The 26,355-nt window shown below is 33.8% G+C and overlaps 1 protein-coding gene across 3 annotated transcripts in view; it reads left to right on the forward strand.

The window, feature by feature from the left end:
* Nucleotides 1-23,115, forward strand: part of LOC113495783 (ammonium transporter Rh type B) — a 36,538-nt gene extending 13,423 nt beyond the window's left edge. For all 3 annotated transcript variants that reach the window (XM_026874717.1, XM_026874720.1, XM_026874719.1), the window contains exons 3-10: nt 9,294-9,485; nt 10,765-10,907; nt 11,902-12,058; nt 14,751-14,863; nt 15,445-15,639; nt 16,605-16,763; nt 17,130-17,220; nt 22,053-23,115. In XM_026874717.1, the coding sequence (XP_026730518.1) occupies nt 9,294-9,485; nt 10,765-10,907; nt 11,902-12,058; nt 14,751-14,863; nt 15,445-15,639; nt 16,605-16,763; nt 17,130-17,220; nt 22,053-22,135 (1,133 nt within the window). In that variant the 3' untranslated portion in view covers nt 22,136-23,115. The remainder of the gene's footprint in view (nt 1-9,293; nt 9,486-10,764; nt 10,908-11,901; nt 12,059-14,750; nt 14,864-15,444; nt 15,640-16,604; nt 16,764-17,129; nt 17,221-22,052) is intronic.
* The last annotated feature ends 3,240 nt before the right edge of the window (nt 23,116-26,355 follow it).

Here is a 26,355-nt window from a genome sequence, read left to right on the forward strand (position 1 = left end):
ATTTGATGTGCATTTTTCCAATCCGTCAATTTCACAGAAAATGATGGAAAACTAGGTAGATAGATAGAATTTCTTTACTTTTAACGTGTCCCTTATTACAAAGGATTATAGTTCTATTTTGAAATTACATTATAAATAAACAATAGCGTATTACCGCTCACATCATTGTAACGTTTTTATAGAAAATCATAAACATTTTGCTATTTGATACTTTTTTTGCTAATTTACGCTGTTTTTGCAGACATTCATTTTAATCTAAAATGCTACTGTAATACTTACTTTGAAAAGAGTAACTTATGGAGTTTCTTGCCGGTTCTTCTCCATAAGAATGACACTTTAGAACCGTGCAACTAGAGTCAGTAATGTAACGTTTTAAAAGTGCCTGAGAAACGGCCTATTTGAAATAAAAACTTTTTGATTTTGATTTTGACTTAACTGTTTCATCTGAGTGCTGTGCAAATAATTAAATTTATGCAGTGCTTTGAGTGTTTCGTTTAACAATAATCGCGTGCCAGAGTTTCCGAACTTGGTAACAATGTAGTGAATACATGTAAATGTGAATACAAAGCTTATTTTATTTTCAAGTTGTTAAATATGTTTAAGGTAAAATTTTAGTCAACTTTCGGGATATACTTTTTTTTTCCTGGAGTGTGTCGAACGACATCGCAAATGTGCGTAGATCGTTGACTGTTTCAATAATATAACTATTGATGTGATCAAACTGTACTACTGGAGGCAATTGGTAAATAATCTGAAATCGACAAACATTTAAAACAAAATGGTGGTTGGAAAAAAATCATAAATTATATCTTAATCGCAGTGGTAAAATTCAAATAAATAAAGCAGTCGGCATAATTATGCACTAGTAATTCTTGACAGATGATAAACTAATTAGTTAAGACAACATCTATACATATAATAAAATTGTAGAAAAGTGAAAACTGTACATTGAATATTTTTAAAAAAGAATAATTGCAGGGTGGTCTGCGAACGATTCCGATGCCGAAAATATGATTTTTAGAATTTTTGTCTGTTTGTCTGTTTGTCTGTTTGTCTGTATGTATGTCCGGAAAGATCTCGGAAAGTACTGGATAGATTTGATTCATATTTTCAGAGAATATCAACAAGAGGTCCGGTCAACATACTTTTTACTTATTATCCCGCTTTTCGTTACAGGGGGTGAGCAGGAGCCTTTTATATCTAAAAACAAATATCAAATTATCTCATAAACTACTGAATATATTTCGTTTAAATTTTGCATGAACCTTATCGTACACATGATACAACAAATATACAAAAACCATAACGCTACTATGCAGAGGGCATGAGCAGTAAAGTTTTAAATTTTTGGACTCACCCGTAACATCGTGTAATACAATTATGAGGTGTATTTTCACCCCATTGAGTAGTAGGCAGCACGGTCATCAATTTACATAAAAAAAACATCACGCTATTTATCTTAAGACTTTTGGCAGAGCAATAATAGGATTTTTCTAAAATAAATCTTTTTCACAAAATTAGTCATTTTATTCTCTTTCAAGTCTGATATAGGCCTACCGCGACTATTTCACAAATAAAATAAAAGAAACATAAACTAAAACGTTTTTTTTTATGCAATTGTTACCGGTAATCGGTACATTCTTGAAAGAAAGGAACTTAAATTCTTTTTATTTTTATTGATGTACTAAAATTACTCAAGTTCAAATGTGGAATGCCGTAACATGATTTTGTATTTATTTACGATAGGTGTACCTATGTTTTTAGCTCGGTTGGCGATGCTACTTCAAGATCAAAACACTCGTAGTGACACTCAACCCAAAGTTGCATGTAGTTCACATTGATCTCATCTATAATTATGCATAACAAAAAATTACTGAACGACACAGTCAATTATTACCTTGGTTCATCTGTAACAACTACCAACAATTTTTTTTTCTTAAATTTGCAACATTACATAGGCCAAAAGTATTTCGGATAAAAAAGCCCAGAAAACTTGCATAAAAACTGCATAATAGGTATGCAATGTGAAAGATCTATAAGACCAAAGCTATCAATGAATAAACATTATGTATCTATTGATAGAATAATGTCTACTGATACCTGGGATTTTTCAATATTTTAACGATTTGATCGGTCTACATCCACCATTATAGAGACCGCACACGTGGTCCTTCCAAAAATTCCTTTAACAATTTATTGTAATCTCTACTTCTTTAAAATTTTCTTCTTTCGTAGCCTGGTAAAAACAGGGGAAGGAACGAGACTGAATGAGTTTCTGAGATCCCTAAGCCGACGAGGATTAGGAACATATTTTTGGAAATTTCCCCAATAAGGCTGATAATAGCGTGTAGCTATCAGCACTTACATCCGTCATACAATGTCTGGAAAATTCATTTTGGCTGTCGGTATCGACAGCGTAACCTCATAACCAACCTCATGTAGTCTTTATTTAAGTTCCATTTATACAGTAGGGATGACGGTATTTTATTTCAATGATCGTCAGGTAGGTTAACAAATAAAATACGTAATTTTTCTTTGTAAATTGATACAGTAAATAGAACTCATGCACATGAAGTCACTTTTATGTTCATATTTTGCTTTGTCGTAACATCACAAATTACACATATCCTATACTTTAGATTTTTGTCATTGTCAATTTTAAAAAAGGGGTGACTGATATTTTTTTTAATATCACGCTATTTATTTATCAACAATTTAAAGGCAAATCATGATCAAAACACCAGGGGGCCAAGATAACACGTTTACCAACTTTTTTATTTTGGAAATATTCCAAATGTTTGTGAAGAAGACCAGTTTTAATATTAAGAGGACAATCAAACATAAAGTGTTTCAGGAAACCGTTTATCTGGGTGCAATTTTGCAAAATCTTATGTCTTATGACACTATGTAAAATCCACAGTTACCGAGCCCGACTCTCACTTCACCAGCTCCGTCCACAAAAATAATTTGACATCTTCTTTATATCGTCAGAAAACATCGTGTGTGAAAATTACAACTGTCTGGCTATCACTGTTCCTGAGAAACAGCCAGGTGACAGATAGACAAACGGACACCGGGGCCTCAGTAATATGGTTCTGGTTTACCTCTTTGGTTACAGTACAATAATAATTTTATGTTACCTCATAATGAACTGTCATAATCCGTCTAGCAATTTCAGGTGTAGGCCGTCCCAAGAACAGACGTGCTCGAAAATCATAACCCACCCAATTAGTAAATGGAAAATTTCGAAAGTAAAACATTTTTAGCAGAAGTGCTAAGACTGGGTTATACCTTCTGTTATTTTTTCCTACTTGACCCCCCCCCCTCCCCCATTTTTAAACGGCTCGATTTGTCAAACATGTCTAAACGAAAACTAAAATAGTTCAATTCGTTCGGAAGCTATGATGTCACAGACAGACAGGCAGGCAGATATGTCAAAGTTATAAACCCCTCTTTTTGGGATTAAATAAGAAAAAGTCATTAAAACAGCTGTGAAATATTTAGTTTAGAAATAAAAAAGCAAGCTTAAAATATAAAAAAGCGTTTCATTTTCAATATTGCATTACATTTTTACTATGATCGTTATTATTAAACTTCATAGTTTTTCACATCTTACGAATCACGCAGACAAAGTCGCGGGCAACAGCTAGTATTGAAATAAGATAGAGCCAAGAATTTGAAAAGATAAATGACATGGCACAGATAAAACAATAAAATTAAAGTTATATCAGTAATTTTGCATCCAAATATTACGTAGCGATAAGAAAACTCTTGATAAAATCTTCTTTATCACGTTCAAGGCTCTCCAGAAGTTTACAATCATCATTATCTTTTTAACTGACTTCAAAAGAAAGAGGTTCTTAATTTGTACGCATTTTGTTTTTTTTTTTTACCTTAGAAATGGTATGACATGGTGGTCTGGCGGATCAAAACGACTTTTTACAACAGTGTTTTTCCATTCCCGTATAAAAATGTCCGTCGTGAGCTACAAAAATATTTTTTTTTACTATATAAGGATGTGTGTGTATTGCTTACATTTTCCAAACGGATGCGAGTCTTATGGTTCTGTTGTGGCATTCCCATGAAAAAATATTTGGCCCGCAAAACTGCAGTTTTATCAATGATTTTTATCAATAGTAAAACTTTAATCATCATACTATATTAATTAGTGAATCGAATGTATTGGGAATCACTAATTTTTTGTTATTTTATGTGTATGAAATATTTTAAATTCGGAAACAATGGAATTACAATGGTTTGTGCTGAAAATTAAATATCTGGGTTAAAAGGAGATTAATTTTGATGCGATAGTCAAAGCTTAAAATAAATTGGAAATAAATAATAAAAATTATAATTGCAAGTGTTTTTAGAAACTAAGAGATTTAAATGACGAAACTTGGTTCACAGAATAGCAGGTATTAAAATTTATAACAAGGATTAAGACATGGGATAGTTTTTATCCCGAGTTTTATGTTCCCGTGGGATCATTCCTGGCTTGAAATAAATTATTTTGATGATATTGGCTCTAAACTAAGAAAACCGATCAATTGCGGATTGAACTCGCGCACGAATGGTTTTCTGTCATCATCTAACGAGTAGAACGACAAATAGATAATTCATGTTTTTTCATGAAACAGTCTCGTGACAGATAGACAGACAATGGAGTCATAATAACACGGTCTCGTTTTACCCTCTGCTTATGGAACCCTAAAAAAGAAACGCGAATGCTAACACGCACTTGTATTATTACCCTGAGATATCTTCGTCTTATTTATTTTGCCGTTTCCTCATCCGTCTTTTCTGTCGTCACCCAAGATTTCCGTTCACACGGTCTCAAGAGCGATGCTAATGATTGTTAAATCATAAAGGACTCTTTCACAATGTATTGTTAGCTAAGCGAATTGAAATAAAATTGTTTTTGAATACAATTCAATTCTACATCTTCGTTTCGATACTTTTAAAGAAATAATGTTCGATTTTAGACTTGAAATATTTCTAATTTAAATAATATGATTGTGTCTTAGGCATGTGGTGTATGCGATAGTTTCAAAATCCGTTATTTCACCAGTGCGCAAAATCAACTTACGGGAAAAGATATTTCAAGCGTTTTGGTGTTTATTGGATTTTGATCGCCAATCGCGGATCACGATAAAGATTGGCCTGTATTAGGTGCAATAGAAGGAGTTTCTGAAGTTAAAAAAACGACATTGCTGAATTACAAAGTCACATACAGGCAAATGAGCAACCGTTTCTTAAATGGCATAAGGTATATATGTGATTCAGGAATTAGGCACTCATTATTAAAAATGAAATAACAATCTTCCTCCACATATACTAATTTAAAACATTCACTTATTACATTACTTTGGAAACAGCAGTTGTAGAAACTTACACGTGATATAATCCCCAGCCGGCCTACACGGAAGCTTGCACGGAACCGACACCGACTTCATTATAACTTTCTTATATTTATGTTAATGTTCAAGGAGGTTCAAATGGAATACTGTTAAGTATTATCATATTATTACTTCGCATGGGATTGGTGAAAACGTATGAGAGATGTCATTAATACGTGTTTGGTTATGTTCTTTAATCTCGAGGACTTTTTTGTTTACAATCGTTTTTTCTTAGCCTATGCTCTGCTATTACTGGCAAAGCTCTTGTGGTAGGTATATGTCAAGTCAAGGCAATAATTTTTATTTTCTTAAAGTGGTATTCACGTATCAGCAATACATTTGTTCAGTTCTTTATTTGTATTGTCATAGTCTTAAAACACTACTTGCTTTTCTTCTTGTTTAGAAATTAAAATAGTATTTAACTTTCTACAAATACTAAACGTGGGAATGATTGCACGAAAAAGACATTTTATGTGTTTTTGCTGATTTCATATTTCATCTTTTCACATAAAATTCAAGATATAAAACGATCTTCTGAATAACGATAAAGTAAAATATGTTCTTACAAAGGCACCAATTATTTTCTAATTAATTGGAGTGGTCTCACGATTTCAGACTCAGATTAATTGCACTGCGACAGACAAGAGTTTAACTAAATAAATGTATTTGTTTACTATTATGTTCTGAAGCGTTTATGTTGGCGACTGTTAATGTACTTATAATTCTATTTTCGCGTTAAGGATGTGCTTTTATTTCTACAGTTTCTTTAACCTTTTTTTTGGTTTGTTCCGAACCAAAAGGGTAAAAACAGAACCGTATTACTGCGGCTATCTATCTGTTTATCTGTCACCTGGCTGTATCTCTAGAATTGAATAGCTAGACAATCGACATTTTCACAGATGATGTTTCTCTGTTGCCACTATATCGGTTTTGTGTTGCGTTTAAGCAGCATAAGCATTTTTATGGCTTTTATTTTGTTTGCCTTTAACCAATTTGTACAGAAACCACAGGATGGAGAGTCAGAATAAGGCATAAGAGCGGTTTTTTTTACTGTAACTTGCCAATGAACAGGTCTCCTCCAACGTCTAAGATGACTACTTCAATCAATCAATGATTTCTTCCATTTTGCTTAATTAAGATATCCTGAAGTATGACAACATTATTTCTTCTGTTGACTTCTTGATTTCTAACTTTTCTTTTATTGGTTTCTTTAACCTGCCTATTAATACTGGCTATTGAACTTTTAAGTCAATGAACTCAGTTATTTGGAGTACTTTGGCTTTGATTTCCTGTTACACGTGAAGACATAATGACGAAAATTATTCAATACTAGCTGTTGCCCGCGACTTTGTCCACGTGATTAGAATTTTCCCCATTAATTCAAAAATTTCCATTGTATCTTCGTTCCTACTAGTCGCAGCGTGATGTTATAGGTATAGCCTTCCTTGATAAATGGTCTATTCAACACAAAAATAATTTTTCAATTCGAACCAGTAGTTCCTGAGATTAGCGCGTTCAAACAAACAAACTCTTTAGCTTTTTATATTAGTATAGAAATCTAGCTAAAAATTACATAATTAAAATGAAGTAGGAGTGAGTTACGGTTAGTAATTCTAACGTTTTAACTATTTCACTTAGGTATAAATCATGAATATGCAATGTTTAAAATTAGTTGATTTTAGAATCGGATAGGTATGCCTATTATCCAAATTTCATGCTATACATAAAACTTCGTCGTCAAGATTGTATTTGCTTAGATCAAGTGCTCATTTTTCACTAATTAAAATAAGCCAACCCTTTGTAATCTATCGGAAAATTGTAGGTCAGATAGGTACAAACAAAAAGGGGTTTTGGCAATCAGAGGAAAAAAGTAGTATCTATATAATGTTTCACGTTCTATTTATCCATTTGAAGTCCTATTATCCTCGCAGGGCCCATTCTGTGCCAAAAAAAAAACAATGAATTGTGTAATTTCATTTGCAATTTTTCATTTGACATTTTAACAATTACTGTTGGGTAAAAAAATAAACAGATAAAAGAAAGATAATATAGAAAGGTCGATGTATTGTTCTCTTTTCGTGATGGAGTTCATAATGGGTTTATTTGGAGCTGTAAAAAAGTTATGGAGACTTCAATAGCTGTTAGTCGTAAATTTTGTTTATTGGTTGGCAATTGTTTTTTTAGTTGTGCATTACTCTTTTGAAATGTTGGCAAATGATGTTGGATGGTTTTCGAACGTCAAAGTCAATGTATTATCAATTGCCATTCATTTAAGTGATTTAATGAGTGGCAAAGTTTATCAATTGAAAAATCGTTGCCAGATCATTAGTTTGCCAAAGGCCATCTGTGAGAAGGATTTTTTTTTTATGAAATTGGTTTTATTTCAGTGATGATTTTTAGCCCCCCAAACCATATTTTCATGTAAAATTGGTTAACCACAATTAACTACCGTAAGCCTCATAACAATGCATTTTCATGAAAATAATCTCATGGAAATTAAAATTATTGCATTGTGAGCTTATAGTGGGTATCCGTTTCCAATTTACTGATTTAGTAAATTAATTATAATTCCAATTTTCATGTTCAGATTATGACACTTAAAGCCGCAACGTGGAAACTATATTAATTTTCGATTGTTAGTACACCAAAAAAGGTTTAAATTTTGACAATTAACTTAGAAATATCAAACCTCACAAATAATTATTCTCAATTACCTACACTCCATAATCCACAACCCTATCACACAAACAATGTACCCCTCTCATCTACTCACTCTCAGATAAACACACTTTACACACTGTTTTATATATATTAATTATCAAAAATGACAGAAATTAACTAGACGCATATTTTATACACGATTTTCTTTAATACGTATTAAGGCGAGTTTCTAACCCCTCGTTTTCACCAAGAAACAAGTTAAATACTAGTTTGATGCAAAACTTGTAGAATAATTTTAAAAACATAATTATTTGTTTTATACATGTATTAAGACTGTCTCAAACATTCTTTCGTCCACACTTTGTATCCAACAAGTATTTATTCATGTAGAAGTTTACTGCACACATGAAGTAAAGTTCTTCAGCATCTTCTCTTTCCATTCTCACAACAGTTTTTTTTTATTAATAGAAATTATAATAGTAGGTACGACAGAATTTGTCTCGAATTCTACAAGTTTTGCTACAACAAAAACATGAGATCATAAACATGTAGGCAACTAGAAGTTTTCAACCAACAAGTTTCATAGAAGTTTTATACATGTATAATAATTTTTGTATACAACATGTATCTGAGAAACGAAAACATTGCATAAAATTTGTATAATATACGTACATGTTTTAAAACCCTAGTGTAAACGAGGGGTAAAAGGGATGTCCATGTGTGATGAATTTCAATGCATTGCCAAGCACCAACCAAACGCGGGAGTAGTTGCACTTCAGTTTAAGTTTAGTCAGTAAGAGTCTTACCCACTTTCACTTCTCTTAAAGGGGTGGGTAGCTATGTTAAAACTGGGGACACTGAAAAACAGGGGTGCCTAGCTAGGAAAGAAATTTCAGTGTGAGATTAGTTATGACCCGGCATTAATACACCAGCCAACGTTTTTATCCAAGGATAGTACTTTGAGATGCAATGCTCAAAGCCGAGTGGTTGAGCTACCAAAAAACCACGCCAAACGTGTGTGCGACGTGTCGCGGGTTCGGTCCCCGTGTATGTCAAGCATTTGTGTGACCCACCAATGCTTTTGCTGAGTCTGGGTGTCCTGTGTATGTGATTTGTATATTAGTAAAACCCCCCGCGACAAAAGGATTAAATTCTTTACTGCGCGAGTCGTTTTTTAAAAATAAAGAAATTTTTAGCTAAAACCATATTTTATCAAAAATGTTTTTTTTGTTTCAGGCTATGAAGACACGCACGTCATGATATTCATAGGTTTCGGGTTTCTTATGACCTTCCTGAAAAAGTACTGCTACAGTGCGTTAGGATTCAACTGGCTCTTAGCGGCGATGGTGATACAATGGGCCCTGCTGTGCCAAAACTTCTTCCATATGGAGGACATGCAAATCAGAATTACGAAGAAGCTGTTGCTAGGTAAGAGATTTATGTGTTTTTTACTATTAAACAATTTATGTTTATCATACTGTCCAGCAGTATAACCTGATGTTTAGGAATAGGTGCTGACATCTCCAGTACTTTTATGGTAATTTGTTTTATATAGATGGAGTCAAGTAGTCCTGTCAAATAAGACACTGTAATTAAACAATTTGCTAGAGAACTAGAATAATAATCTTTGCAATAGAGCTTGCCCAAAATATGTACAGTGAACTTTGAACTTCCTCAACTTTTTTTATTTATTCAAAAACCAGTGATCTTTACAGGGAAGTGATACAGTTTTTTCACCGAACCTAGTTTTATGGTAAAGCTTTCGGTTTGGAAAAAAAACGAATTTTGATCTTCATTTTTTCCTGACTTGGTCTCGTTACTATCTTCTTGCAATCCATTTGTTCAGAGAACAGCATGTTGAACATCTTTATCATCTTTTAGATCTAACTCAAATTTTGGACTAAATTGACTAACCTTAAGTAGATTATAAACTTTCAAACTTTCAAAGATCCAATGTTTTAGAGTACGAAACAAAAATGGTTATAAATTCAAAGACCTCGAATGAAAGGAAAGGTTCCGGACAGAACAATAAACTCTTCATTTGTTTAAGACCTTACTTTATTCAATCTCTAAAGTTGATTTGTTTCAAACAAATAAGTATTGTATCTTAATAGCGAAGGTCTTAAATTTTAATTAAAGGAAAATTTTAAATGCTCCGTACAGATATACAAAAGAAAGGTTTTAGAGCGTCCAAATTGTTTTGAAATTGTATGAAATTTAATTACGTTTCGAATAAGTTTTGATTTTGTTCTGGCCACTCTGTTAATTAAATTATCTATTCTTTTGCTTTCGATGATCAAATCAGTTGTATCTTAGTCGAAATAAAAGTTGTCAATTTATAGTGAGAGCTAGAAGATACCTACATATTTGTACAGACAGATACTTCTACTAAAATAAAAAAATAATAATAATTGAATTATAGTTCAAGTTTCGTGCCAATTATTCTCTGAACATACATAGTTCGTGTGTCTATCCATAAATAATTGAAGTTTTGATTTTATATACACATGATACATCTGATACTTGATAGTTTTAATTTTTGACGGTTAACTGACGCGTAGTTATCGGAATCGCCCGATTAGTTTTCTACACATTCTAAATCCTTGATCATGAGCTGACGGGGCGGTATTGTCGCGTATCGAATTAGGCGCAACTAGGTCTAAGGTTATGTATTTTTTAACTTGTGATTTATTATTTTACATTGCAGAGGCAGACATCATGTCAGCAACGGTTCTAATAACATTTGGAGCTCTGCTTGGATTGACGAGTGGTCCTCAATTGCTGTTCATAGCGATCATAGAAACAGCTCTCGGGTGCACCAATTTGTATCTCTGCGAGGCCGTATTTCAGGTTTGCAAAGTTTAACACTAATTTGCAAAGATATTTGTTTGTTATTCCTGTGTGATCAGTATAGGAACGTACTAAAAATTCGGTAAAAATCGAAAATGATCCCACGGGAAAATGAAATCGGGATTTAAACTAATGTTAATGAACCTGATTATAAACTATCTGTGTACCAAGTGACGTATGAATCCATTCAGTGGCTTTTGCAGCAAACGGGAACCAAACATACAAACTTTCGAGTTTTTAATATTAGTAGGAACCGGATACAGCTAAGTACCAGTGCTTGGAAAGTCAAATAGATTTTTACGTTCCCAAAAATGGGTAGACTAACGTTAACAAAACAGATCTAAATAATCACAATTACTGAGATTTGCCAGTAATACTGTTAACTTGAAGATACAACATTATATTTTTAGAATTCTTTGATGATAAATAATGTTAATTTTGAAGGTTATATCTACTTAGGTGTTTGACAAAATCGTGTTTAACACATTTTGTACGGAATTATGCACTATGTTTACATAGTATACGTAATGTTTGATTTACAATATGATAATCGCGTTAATAATAGATTTTTATCAAAAGGCATCTTACAATTTCTTTATAATAACAACAATTACAACTTTTTTATTATAAAAGACATCTTAAAGAATATAGTTTGAGAAATTACTCAGGTTAAACTACGCGATCTCTCGTTTAGCGTTTTCGTTAGAGAAAAAAAAAATGCTTAAAAGATATTTCCTAAAAATATTCACTGGCATAGCTAGTTTTAAATAAACGTAACACACAGAGCAATTGAAATGCTCTATAGACATTTACATACTTTATAAAAATAAGTGGAAGCATTTGGTAAAATCTCACGATGAAAGATTCTAACGCATTTTCCTAAATGACCGTGTATGACATGTACCTGTATAATAACATACTGCCATCCATTTTATCCCACGTTCAATTTTCTTATATTAATACTAAGATTCTGTATTTTACGATCGTGTTTCAGGTGTCAGATATTGGTGGCTCAATAGCAATCCACACGTTTGGGGCTTACTTCGGTCTCGGAGTGAGTGCTGCCCTCAGGATGAAGAAGGTTGATCCGCCGCAAGGAGTACAGAGGTTGGATGGGCCCAGCTACGTCTCTGATACAACTGCTATGATTGGTGAGTAGAAAACTTCTAGAAGACTGCGCGTCAAATTTTGTGTTTGGAACCTAAAATCTGAATAAAACCAATAGTTGTTTCATTAACATAAAATAAATATAACTATTTACAAAAATCCTAAGCCATAAAGTCCCAATGCTGGGCACAGGCCTCTTCCCAAACAGGGTTTGAGCATCGATAAGCACGCTTGCTCACTGCGGTTTGGTGGTTCCAGATTCCAATATTTGGAACCCAGGTTTCCTCACGATGTTTTCAGAGGCCAGTTAGTAGTGACTAAGAATAATTAATAAAACATAGATATTTTGAAGTCACTTTCGTACTTTGCCTGTTTCGTCTATTGCTCAAGTAAACAACCCATAAATTCAGCATATTCAAGTTTCGTAACTTTCCCAAAAAAATAGCACTTCCTTCAATGTTATACGAGCAGATCTGAAAATGTTATCAAGCTTTTAATTCAACGTCCCAGCTAGAAATGTTCGAAAAAATCTTGAGTACATTTACGAAGTGCAAAAATAAGTAGATAGTCAGTTCCTCATGCGCTTGCTTCCAAAGCCCGCTTCGGATTTAGATCCGAACCGACTTTGCAGATACGATTTACGAATAAAGTAGATAAATATGTTAAGGAAATTCGGCTGCAAATAATATGTGCTGACATATCGCAGTCCTTAAACTATTTCCTATTCTTGAATAGAGACGTTTTTATCCGTTTAAATGTAGCTCAGAGACGTTGATCCATGTACGATATATTTACTACACGTAAATGTTCTAGTGTGCTAATATTAGCCTGAATTCGCTCATGCTGGCTTGACATGATACTGCGATCTATGGATTTGTAAAATAAAGAGTGCAAATATACAAAAAAAATCACGAACGTAGACGCGCATATTATTATGATCCCACCATAAAGTGTAAAAACTAATAAATCTTTCTATATTTAGGCAATTTAACACTTCGGTGCTGGTTATATATAAAATGCATTACGTTTATTTCTATAGATACTACGTAGAGATAAATGTTTTATGAAACAAAATAGTTAGTTGCCCTGATGTATTCCTGTTACTGCTTTAACAACAAATACCAAAAATCAAGGAGTTTTGTGGCCATAAATTAGTTGTATGAGAAATTAATTTACCCCACCCACAAATTTTACTCCTATTTAGCACCCAACCCATTGGTTTTTCTTCAGCTTTATTGGTCCGGAACTAGCAGTGTCACCAGTCAGATTCGCACTTGACCGGCCCTATTTTGTAGAACATTAACCATGATTTTGTCATAAAAACATTTCTCATCTTCACATTCTAAACTGCACATTAATGCAGCTCAACTCCACAGAATAGCGTACGTAAAAGTGTCTTTTAATATTATTGAAAATGTTCCCTCCAACGTTCGCTCCATTATACAAGTACTGACGGAATGACCTAGATTTGTCTAGATTGTCTCTGACGCTTATACACATATAACTTCATAAGTTCAGGATTTTTCTCGCTTTGTAAGGATGGACATTGGACGTACATACCGCTTATGTGTTCATGCTTGAACAGAAAGCTACGTTTCTTTTGAAATTGATTCAGTAATGTTGGGTAACTGAACTTTTTAGTGAAACTATCAGTACTAAGTAATGAGTACCGTAATAAGTTGTAATACCACGGTACTATTTACCTTTTAATAGTACCTGAAAGAGGCCAACTCTAAACTAGAACCTCTTTTTGTGAGATTGGAAAACATCAAATGACTCCTTGCACTTTCCGTTGAGCGGATGGGAATGACAGATTTCTTTGACTAAAACCCACACAAGTTCCTTCATTTGCCCTTCATATACTGGGGCCACGGTTGCCCTTTCGGACAATCCCGCTGCAAATCCTCTGATTTTGATTGGTTGTCTGCCGTTTAGCCTGACCTGAAATTTAAATCTTAATCTTAAATCTCACTAAGGTCACACAACTGATCATTAAATTTAGCGAACAAAGAAGAGAAACATAAAATCATTTTTCTATAAATTACCGTAAATTCTACTTAGATATATTGTTCCCAAAATAAAATAAAACATGGTTCAGATATTAATGTCCATTGTACTAATGGCAAACTCATAAATATCAAAGAAAGCATTACAGCTTTTAAAAATAGATCTAGCCACAAAAATACTTTATTACTGAAGAAAACCTTTTGTTATACATATAGACCTTATAAAAATAAAATTACTCGACAAACCATATATGAAGAAAAGGGTTTTGAATAGTAAGTCAAAATTTGTATTAACCATATTCTGATGAACTTTAAAAACAGTGTTTTTTGTAGCTGTCGAAGTGAGATGCCGTTCTACTGCGTATATTGCGCTGTCTCGTTCCCACACCTGCAAAAGTCGCACATTACCACCAGAAGCACTAAGACATAGTACAAGGAACATTACTGACTTAATTTTAAGCTATATATTTACAATATCTACTTATACAACATCTATATTAGTTTGTCGGTTTATATAATATTTGCATGAGCCGTAATAGGTCAATAATAAAATAAAATGATTTATTATTATTAAAATGAACGCTCAGTGTTAAACACCTTATTTTAATTGAAAGTTAGCTTAACTAAACTTCTCAAATTCATTGTATCGAGTTATAGTTATTGTTCAGACCAACCGAAAAACATAGCCGTCAATATTCTCATCTAAAATAATATTTTTTTTTTGTTTTAGGTTCAATATTCTTGTGGATTTACTGGCCATCTTTCAACTCGGCGCTATCGAGTTCGGACGCTGAGTACCAGAGAGCGGTTGTTAATACGTACTTATCGCTTGCCGCCGCTACGGTAAAGATCTGATATTAATATGTTCGATTTGAAGTGAAAATTACAATTTAAAAATTTGAGATTTTTGAGGTGTGTGTGAAACACGAACGTCCGTTCGGCCTTTTCCTGGTCGGTCAGGGGCTACCTATCGCAAATTGCCCACAAACTGGGCAACAGTCTCAATTTAAAAAAAGTAGCAGCTCTTCATTTTTTGTAAGCTTATGTATTGGCTTTGGTCTAACCTGAAGACCTTGTTGTGAATTATTTGAGTCAATTATTTATTGGCTATATACAAAAAAAAAGAACAAACATAAACAATAATTAAATCAATGCAATAATTATTTCTTTATTAAAAGTCAAGTTTTAAATGTATTTAATAGCTGTGACTGTGATTACACGGATAGCCGGTTGATGCCGGCCGTACTTGCCGCGAATTCGATCTCCAAGGCGGGCATTCAATTTTGTGTCTTAAAACCTCTTATCTGTACATACGTGCGATTTGAAACGCTTCAAATGACATGAATAACGTAATGCCAAAATCTTTGAAAAAAAAAATAGCATGCTCACATTAAACAACAAAGTAACGGCCAATATTTCTCCAGGTCACAGCCTTCATCGTCTCCTCAATAGTGAACCACGAAGCGGGCAAGTTCGACATGGTGCACGTTCAGAACTCGACGCTCGCTGGTGGCGTGGGAGTGGGTGCCGTCGCCAACTTCTTCATATCTCCTGGCGCAGCGATAGCCATTGGCATAGGAGCTGGCGTGCTTAGCGTTTGTGGGTACAAATATTTGACGGTAAGTTGTTTCTGGGTATAAACTAGGACAAATATATATTGGCATTATGGAACATGAATGTACATGCGCCCTATTTATGGCACGATGTTATTTCTCGTCAATTTTGCTGTGTGTGTTGGCTGGCCTAACATTATTGGGAAAAGAGTTGTGTATGACACAACTTGTGTATTAGAAACATCATCATATTATTAAAAAGTAATGTGACATGGTGACATTTTAAGGGTATTTTGAGATACATTTGGTTTTTTGAAATTCCATATGCAGAAAACCATACCTACTTCTAAGAAATTATATTCTTTTAATGCCTGTAAGAACTTAAGGCCTTCCGCCCCACAACCAATGATTTTGAAAAGCCAAGCACTAGATGCCGAGAAATAATATACGTATAAAGCATAAGAAACTGAATTTCAACGGTTTCCTCAACAGCTAACTTAGTTGCAAGACAGTAGCTGTAAAATCCTGGCCTTTTCTTACCAAGCCTACACAAATGATGTTAGTGCTGTGAAAGTACAAAGTTTATCCATCTAGAGACGAAATTAGTTTGAAGTTCCTTGAAAATGTTTAAGTGTTAAAGAAGATAATATTTTTGTGAAAGTTTGCGATCTTGGTCTCTTGAGGTAGTGTGGCGACAGAATTTTTGCTTTCGGGTGGTCTTTATACATGTTTTGCAGAAAATTTTATTCACTTACGCATTTTCCTTTGTTGTGGCTTAGTCTTTTCTTTGAAGATATTTGGTTACCACTATTATGAGTACTTTTACTGTATCAAAAAAGCAGATTCTAGCAGTACCTTATTCGGTTTCAGAACTGTTTAAAAAATATTCTTACACCATCGTCTTTTTTTGTTTTGCAATTTTAATCGTAACTATGCAACGTTCCTTCCCTATCTTATTTACCCGCATCTTTTTTCTATCCTTATTTTTTTTACTTTTTATAAAATTTTACCAAAAAGTTTTTCATTTTCAGCCTGCAATGGAAAAATTCGGCATCCAGGACACATGCGGTGTAAACAACCTTCATGGAATGCCTGGAGTCTATTCCGGTCTCCTCTCGGTCTTTTTTGCCTTTTTTATAACTTCAGAAACCTATGGATCTGAGATGGAACATATTTTCGAAGCTATGGGAGTAAGTCTGACCAACTGTTTAGCTTGATAAGAATAACTTTATTTATTTTATCAGGAAATACTCATTTCCAGAAATCATTCTTAATTTATTGGTTTTTTAATACAAGGTATAATAAATCAGACATAAATTACTTATCATTACTTTACCGTATTTGAATTTTATTACAAAAAAAATCTATTCAATATATTAGTATAAAAAAAAATAGTAGACAAACTGATCACTTGGAAACGTTATCCAAAACAAAGATTTCTGCAGTCGCAGATTCATCTCATTTTAAAGATCCCAGAGAAATTTTCACCGACAGCATATAACATTTTTAAAGTGCAATTTCTAAAAATAAAACCTTTTAATCCCCATTGTGTACAGGAAGGAAGGTCGGCGGGGGTTCAGGCGCTGTTTCAACTGGCAGCTCTGATCACGACAATGGTATTGGCAATTGGCGTCGGATTTGGTACCGGTAAGCTTGTTATTTTATAACTAAGAATGGAATTTTCTAACATTCTTTCACTTTACCACATTTTTTTCGTACTTTCTTTTTAAATCGATTTAAATTGTATTTTATGTCGGTTGTTATCAGGTTTAAAAAAATACATATCATCCTGAAAAGATTAGATTATGTTTATTAATGCCGCGTGGTATAAAGTTAAGCTTTAAAGTCATTCCCAATTCATAGGACAAAAATGATTTTTCGAAACCACGATTTGGTAAAATACCTTCTTTTAGTTAAGTCTTTGAATTCCAATAATTTAAAACATATAATTTTTGTTGATACCTCTACATTGATACCTATTTTACAGCTCACATCCACCCTTCTATTTGCAACGCAACCTAATCTGACTGTATCATTATTACACAAAATTGGATTCGATTCTAATACAAAAAAACGTTATTTGGTATGCGAGTGAACAGTGATACAAAGTGGCATATATTGGGCAGGAACTCATAAATATTAATGTTGCCATACACCGCCCATAAATATTGCGTTGTCGGGCTATATCTGATTCGTAACCATTTTGCGCACGCTAAACTAACAAATAAACTTCACACTCTATGATGGAGGTATGCTCGATGTGTATTTGTTTTCATCTATCAAATTCTATCCTGTTTGATTCGGTAAGTTGTCGCATAACTATTTTCAATGTTAAAAGATGTTCATAATCTACGTCCTTGGACCAAGTGTTGCCTGCAAGTGATGTTAAACACAGATAATTCTGTTCCTACATCAACAGAGACCTTCAAATCAAAGCGCCCCAAACTCTCTATTGGGTCTTAAGAGAAAAATGCGTTTATTAACAAAAAAAAAGAACTACATTCAAGAGTAAAATCTCTAATGTATCGTAAAGATGGAGTTCATCTTTTCGAAACCAAACAGTAATACGAATTACAGTGACTAGGCATAAATGTACCTAAGGCTATAAGCTTATTCGTGGAAGAAATAATATTTATTGAATTTTACTGAGAACCATCGAAAGTGCTTACAATCTTTTATCCTCTTACGTTTAAAACGTTATCGATTTAAGCCTTTTTTGTATTCTGTTGCCAAAATGTTATGGAAGTCTTTGTGATAAGAATCGCGATCTTTGTTAAAAATAAAAGTACCTATTATTAAAGGTTGAACAGCATTTACCGTTATGAGCTTCGAAACGTCTGGGGATTTGTCGGAGTATCAATAGCTGTTGCTATAGCACTTTTATTTTCGGTATTGCCATCTTGAAATAATGTTTTATTGTTTCAACCTTTTTGTATGTCTAAAAGTTATGATTTGAACAAACACATACGTAGCTTCATTTAAATTATTTTACCGAAAAAAGCTACAACTATTTGCTCTGAAAATCAAAATCATGTCAATATTCAAATAAAATTGACTTTATAATTTTGAATTTGCAAAATAACATTCAATCAAATTTCAACCTTAACTCATACGCATAAGCTACCAAACTTATCACTAAATCTAGACGTCGGTACAGGTGAATCAACGAGCTCACTCATATTGAACAACGGGTTGGCATCCGAATGTTTGGCCAACAAATTTATTTAATCCTACCGAATCGTTTGATTAACAAAGCTGGTTTGATTAAAATTGTACTGAAATATTTTTTTTCTAAAATGTTGTTTTTTTCTTAGTATATAGGTGATAGGGTCTAAATATTAGGAAAACCTAAAAAATTAAAATCCTGAAATAAAAGGGTCTGGGAAATAGCCGTACCACATATGGTACAGTAGGATTTGGAGTAAGAAAAATACCGTAAAAATGAAAAAAAGTGTTTATTGTTCATAGTTATTAAAATGTAATCAGAATAAAAAAAACCGCAGCAAATGAAAACTTATTAAAAATACAAGAAAAACATACACTAAATTAGCATTTTGTGTGGTAAGCAAGAAAGCATTCAACATGCAATCCAACATTACATTTGATGCATCTTGCTGGGCTTTGTCGGTGGCAATGTCCACATCTCGTTCTTTTATTATCGGGCTGTTTTATTATATAATGACCCTTGTCATCAAATCGGGAATCCATAGTTAGAGATGATTGTCGGCTAGGTCCAGGCTTGCTTCGAGACTTATTCGATTCAATTATGGATATAGCTATGCGACGTCTAAAATACAATAAATCTTGTTTGCCACCATTGTATCTATAAAGTAGCCAGGCATTTTGCACTGACATGTCAAGACAATGCAAAATAAGGGCATGTACCACTTTTTTCCCCGGATGCTAGTTCTGACTGACGAAATATTTTGATCAGATAAGTCGACACCACCCATATTTTGGTTATACTTCTGAATCAAGTGAGGCTGAGATACACTAATTTTCTTTTTTAGTTGTTGTGAGTATCTCTCTGCCTTATGACACGGTAATATCCCCGTTGAATTTGAGCAAACTGTAACAATGCTGTTGTCATGCCATTACAGATTATAATGGAGTCACTAACACGATAATCATACTCTCCTCTTTCCTTCTTCTTCATTTCTTTATTAGCTATCAAAGGACATTTTCCTGTTCGATTTTCTCTTATAGTGCCCGTTACACCCATATTCCTTTTGTTAACTCTTCAACCAACGGTAACCCGGTAAAAAAATTATCAATATATAAGTGATATCTGGATCCAAGCTCAAGTTTCATTAGTTTATCTGAATATGTCAAAACTACACTAGCCCCAAGGCCTAATTCAGCATATCTGGCGTTCAAAATTGTAGTGGCCCCTTGGTAAGGCTCAAACCAAGCTATATAGCCCCCCGCAGTAGCTCCTACCCACAGTTTGAACCCATACCGTATGGGTTTGCCACGAATAAATTGTTTACATCCATGTCGACCAAAATAAGGCACCATAGCTTCGTCAACACTGTGTTTTCTTTGTGGGACAGTGGTCTAGAAACTTGGCAGATAATTTGCTCATAAGTGGCCGAACTTTTGCAAATTTATCAGAAGAATCTAACTGATGGTTGTCCATACAATGTAGATTTGAAAATATGTAGGAAAAGCGGTCTCTCGATAAAGCACTAGCAATGAGCTCATTCTTCACGTCAGGCGAGTTCTCCCAATACATTCGTCTTCTATTTACCGAGGAATAGCCACTTACTAACAGAACACCAATCATACACTTCATCTCTTCTATTTTTATATCAGCAGCAAGGTTTTTTCTTCCTATGTACCTGTTCGTCTCAGTGGTCAATAAATCAAAAACATCCTCCGAAAAAAACAAAGAAAACCATTCTAGTGGTGATTTTTCCTGAGGACGTGGTAATCAGGTCGCCATAATGATAGTGAGCCTTCGTAATCCCGTTTCCTCCAGTTATATTTTTTTAAAACTTTATGAAGGGGCTCATCATTCGTGTCCGGATCCCCAATGTTGTCCAAACTAACTGTAGCGGGTTGACGTAGCTCTGCGTCCGCTCTGAGCAAGCTGGGAGGTAGATTATTGACATTGACCTGATCTTCGTCTCCAGAGTCCTCGTCTGTCAGTTCTGCATTCGCATTATCAGGCGGAAGTATGAATACATCATTTTCACCTTCGGTTGTCTCAACATCCCCCTCTTCCAATAAAGATAAGATGTCATTCAGGATAATGGTCTGAAAGCAAAAAAAAGTTAATTGAAATGGCATATAGTCCTACCGTACCAAATAGGGTACACCATTATTCATGTCTAAATAACTAAAAAATAAATAATAATTAGGATATTCAAATGTCACAATGAAACAAGAAGTATTTAGTTTTATAAAAGATGGAAATTATTTGTATAAATTATATAATTGTAGTATATTTACCTGTTGGAAGCCATGTCTCCGCAGAAAAAATAATTTACGAAACTTGTCAATAAATCTGCACTATTATCAGCATTCAATTGCACTGGCGTATTTTTTCCGATGAGCACTATTCTTCTTTTCGACATAAATACCAAATAATATTAAAAATATTATGCGAGTACCTGCAAAAAAAAAATATAACAAGTGTACCGTATATGGTACGGTAGGTCTAAATGGGTTAAAATCTGTACGGTGAAATATCATGGTTGCATCGGCTTTGCCTCAAGTCCCGAGTGCCGTAATTTTATGGGTCTGTAACATACAAGTGTTTTCTAAAATGGGCGAACCAGCTCGGGCTTTAGTCGAGGGTTAAATTAGAGAATATCCCGTCGCCCTCCGTTCAATTTGTACAATTTGATAATTGTGGATATTGGACGATTCGGGTAGGTTCAGATGGCGTGCTAAAGGAAAATAGTTTTGTGATTCTAAATTAGCTAACGCTCATTGAGATTGTTGTTGGTAATCTTGAAACCTTCTCTCAAGGGTTTCTGATAGTTTTTTTCTCTTTTGTTTTAGGATGTTAGCATTCTTTAACATTCCTTGTCTATGGTGTTTTCTTTGTCTTTCATTAGGTTGTCGTCTGTTTTTCGGTCTTATTACTTTACGAATATATGAAAACTAGTTAAAACAAGTTACCAAAAATGTGTTCGTCTCACTTAGGTGGTTTAGAGTACTTTTGAAGTACCATTGTTCGTGTAACTCACACCACATTCAACGAGAGAACACACACCTCTCCTAATAAATTTATGAAATACAATACACTAATTTTATCATTGTCTATTATATTATATTTTCTTTCATTGGTCTCCATTCCTAGGGAAAAAAATAGTTCTCTTTGTTAAGCAATTTTCATGACCCAGGCCATAAATCCAAATACCTACAAATCAAAACAACTCCAAAATTGTTTACAACATCACTACTTAACCGTACTCCAATCCAATTTAAACACAAAAGATAATCGAATAACTGAAAATGTTATTTTACAGGTATTATATCGAAGGCTCCAATATTCTCGCCCCTGAAGGAAACGGAGCGATACGACGACAAAATCAACTGGGAGCTGCCTTAACTTAACATAACAATGACGTTTTTATTCTCAATTCAGAGAAATTGTGAACATAATGGTTCCGAAATAGTAGTACTTTAAGGAAACTCCTTTATTGTTCTCCGAATCAATTATTTTCAACGTAGGTATAGCAGAAAAACATTTAACAAAGTTTCGCGTTCACGTTTCAGCTGTTACGTGGAAGCGAGATGCCACTGTCATCCTTTAGTCTTCTGGGTTTGCTGTCTCGCTTTCACGATGTCAAGTGACCATGCTTCTAGAACTTTTAAAGGCATTTGTTTTTTTTTAATTCGTTCACATCAAACTTTTTAAACTTACAGTCGCTCACTACATTGATCGAAAAGTTTGTGTTAATAATTAAGATTTAAGTATTTAGTACTTTTAAGTAATAATATAACGATGTACTTGTTGCTTTTAGTTTTATAGCCATTGCCAATTATTGTCAAAAAATAAATTAGGGATTGTGTGTTTCAGTAACATCACTACATTTCTAATTGCATTTAGTTGTTAAGTCTTTCTCTGAACAAATTTTATATTGTTAAAATAATCAAAATTTTACGCCTAAGATTTTAAATGTTGATATTTTTTTGATTTTTCAGTGCGTCAATAACTATTGATTTAAGTATATTTTCGTAAGTCAAATGTATGATAGTGTATTTTATTTTGTGTTTAATTATAGGAATAGGTTTTATGTTATTTTATAAAAAAAGCGAAATAAAGAGGTTATTATGAAATATTAACAACCTTCAGTATTGTGTCGTTCCAAATATTTTTAATTTGAATAATTAATTATTTCATAATAATAGCTCTCTACCAAAGGTGCTAAATATAGTCGATGAAAAATACGAATTCGCTAAGCTTACAATAGTATAATACGTGTAACTACAGTACATATTGCGAACAATGAAAAATATACCTGCTGCTAGTAGGATTAAGATCTATTTTTCTATGGAATGTTAGACCTCAATAAAGATATTGGAAAAAAACTATTGTTTTTTTTTTATAAAAAGAATCTGAAGACCTTATTGTAACAAGAACGGTTTCTGTTTTCGTATAGTTGATGTACTCTGTAGGACTGGAAGAAACTTAAAATCTTGAAATAAAGTTTAGATATACTGGTTTCTTTATAATTTCGCTCGCTTTCATTGATTATACGAAAAATAGCCACCAAAATAACGATTACTTACACCAAATTAAAAAGTCTGAAAATTAAATTCTATACTTAGTGCTGAAATGACTTTCAAGCGACTGCGTCCAATTTTTCCTGAAAAAAAATCACGTCAATATCATTACTAAGCAAAAGGGACAAAATGCAAAGTGTAAGTAAGGTACTCTAATCTCTGTTTCATTTTCAAAATGGATTTTCTAAATAAAAAAAAATCATTGAACAAAACCCAATTCAAAAGGAGGTTTATTATCACCCTATCACGAGACATTGCGTTAAAAGCATCGTTTATTAAATAAAACCTGTTTCTGTATTCGAAAAAGGTGTTTGGAATTATTCTTCAATTCTTGCTCGAGGCGAACACCTGAGACCGTGACAAGGGATATTATGTAAGACTTCTATTGCGAAGACATAAGGCTCGAATTTGTTTAGCTAGCGCGTTCGAACAAACAAACAAACTTATTTAATTTATTAGTATAGATATAGATTACTCAGCATGCAAAAGAGTACTCAACTCTCTCGTAATAAATAAATTAGTATTCATTTAGGAATACAGGCTTTGAAAAATTGTATTTCCACGTAATCAAATACGAAAGAAAAACAATTGCTAGAGTTATATTGTAGCATGGATTTTATTGATACTCACCTACTTTTAGTTTTGAATATGATTATAAGCAAAATTTTTGTCAGCTAAACTGTGGCCTAGATCAGATCTGACTCACGCAGATCCACGCGATCGCCACATGGTTGCAAATCACAAAACCACGCCGGGTTTGTACGAACACAAAGCCTCTTGCAGGGACTCACTGTGTACTCAAACACGAGCAAGTTAAGTGGCTGAGCCGTGTTCTCGTTAACCAACAAAACCTTTAAGAAAACATTTGCCTCAAACCCAAATCCTCGAATTGTGGTTTCCCACGGAATCTAACAAACCAAATCCATACCCATGAATTAGGCGTTAAATGTGTTACGTCTCAACAAAAGACGAAGTAATTTATTAGGCTTATTGTAGGCCAAGGATTTAGGATTTAAACGATAGATACTTTAATACTAAAGGCTTTATTTGATGGGTACTTAGCGGGCCATCTGAGCTTTGTTGTGCAAACGGATAAGCTCACCGAACAATGATACCGTTTGTAAAAGGATTTAGTGACGAATTTATTCTGTGGTTTAGGATAACACAATAATACCTTTACGATTACGTTTATTTAACAGCCGAAGTTTATCAAAGGCTATTTAGAGTTTCATTGAATGAAATTCGAACGAGTACCCTTTGACGAATAGCGTAATTGAGATGATTGACGATGACAGAGAGATTTACTCAAATTTATTGATAATTCTAATTTGGGAGAATGTACTCTGATCCAAAACTTTCATTACTCTGGCATACCTTTGCTTTAGTGTCAATAAGCTGAAAAAAATATGATTGGAGCCCTACTGTTACCCTCAACGGTGCATGTTCTTGAACAGTGTTAAAACATTAACGTAAATCAAAACATACACTTTATTCTTGGAGTCCTATCGCAGCCGATGCAGTAAATACGTATCGATCAAGTATCAAATATTATTCATCTATAAATTGAAACACGACGTGAAACAATTGAACGCTGACTTGCTCAAATACACCAATAACTAATATATACAATGTCATGAACTTATTGGTTGCATTTATTTTAAGCGACTCCCGCAGTGAGGAATTTAATCCTTGTGTCGCGGGGGTTTCAAAAACATTTAAGTCACATGCACAAAGTCACCGTAGCGTAGTGACCTCAACTATCCGTCTGACCGTGCAGTTAAGTTAAAGTATTAATTTAGCTTTGATAACGATAACAGTGACTACCTAAAGGTATGACTAATGGACTGCCAAGTTGAAAGTGGTAGATTCGGATCCACGCGTGCCTTTTTGTATCCACGTGCTTACAAATAAATCTAGGTATCAAAATAAAAAATAAAAAGAAAGCGAGGATTTTATACCCACTCTATGTCCATCACTCAATTAATATAAGAGAAACGTCAAAATGGATAGTAATCCATCAATGAATGTTGAAATATGGCCAATGTCGGTTTGTTTTCCGAAGCAATATAGAAGGCTAAAGATTTTTATGTGAATTTTATTAATTTTGATTTATGTCCTTTTGGATATTGCATCTGTGATAACTAATTTAACTGGGCTAACTGCGTAGTTTTCTCTTCAAAAAAATTTTGGCTGGATTAAAATTGGTCCATTGCAAGTCGGACTGGAGATACTGAAGGCTCTAAACACATAGGCAAAATAAAAAAAAAATTGCAGAAGAAACTGGCCACCATTTATATTTATGATCATACCAATCGTCGCTTGATATCGATCCTATTTTTGCTAATGAAATGGGAATCAGTATACGTCATCTGTGGAAATTTCAACTGTCTAGCTATCACAGTTAATGAGGAACAGCTTGGTGATGAATGGATAGACAGAAAGTGGATCCTTAGTTATAGGATTCCGTTTTTACCCTATGGTTTCAGAACCCTAAACATTGAAAAAGAACAAAAAGTCATTCATCAACTTTTTTTTTGACGACCTCCGTGGTCGAGTGGCGTACGCACCGGTTTCAAGGTGTCGCTATCTCTGAGGTCCCGGGTTCGAACCCCGGTCGGGTCAATGTAAAAATTCACATTTTTACATTGTCTCGGGTCTGGGTGTTTGTGGTACCTTCGTTGTATATGAATTCCATAACACAAGTGCTTTGGCAACTTACTTTGGGTTCAGAACAATGTATGTGATGTTGTCCGCATTTTTTTTTTTTACGAAAGTCTGGAAATCGCTGGCTCTTGGGCTATAATTTCTGTATAGACAAAACAGTTAGTCCTTTCCAGCGCACACAATACAGATACTAAGAATTTGGTAATGCAAGTCAACACAACTGTAATTTGTTTTGTTCTGGACATATTAGTGTTTGTAAAGTCGTGCATGTGAGATTTATTACAACAAACACTAAATTGTTGAACACACTTTTGAGTTAATTTCGAAATGGAGAAAGTGCACAGAGCACAGGGTTACAGGGTAATATTGGTTACTCCT

The sequence above is a fragment of the Trichoplusia ni genome, chromosome 7 (assembly GCF_003590095.1).
Source record: "Trichoplusia ni isolate ovarian cell line Hi5 chromosome 7, tn1, whole genome shotgun sequence".
NCBI lineage: Eukaryota > Metazoa > Arthropoda > Insecta > Lepidoptera > Noctuidae > Trichoplusia > Trichoplusia ni.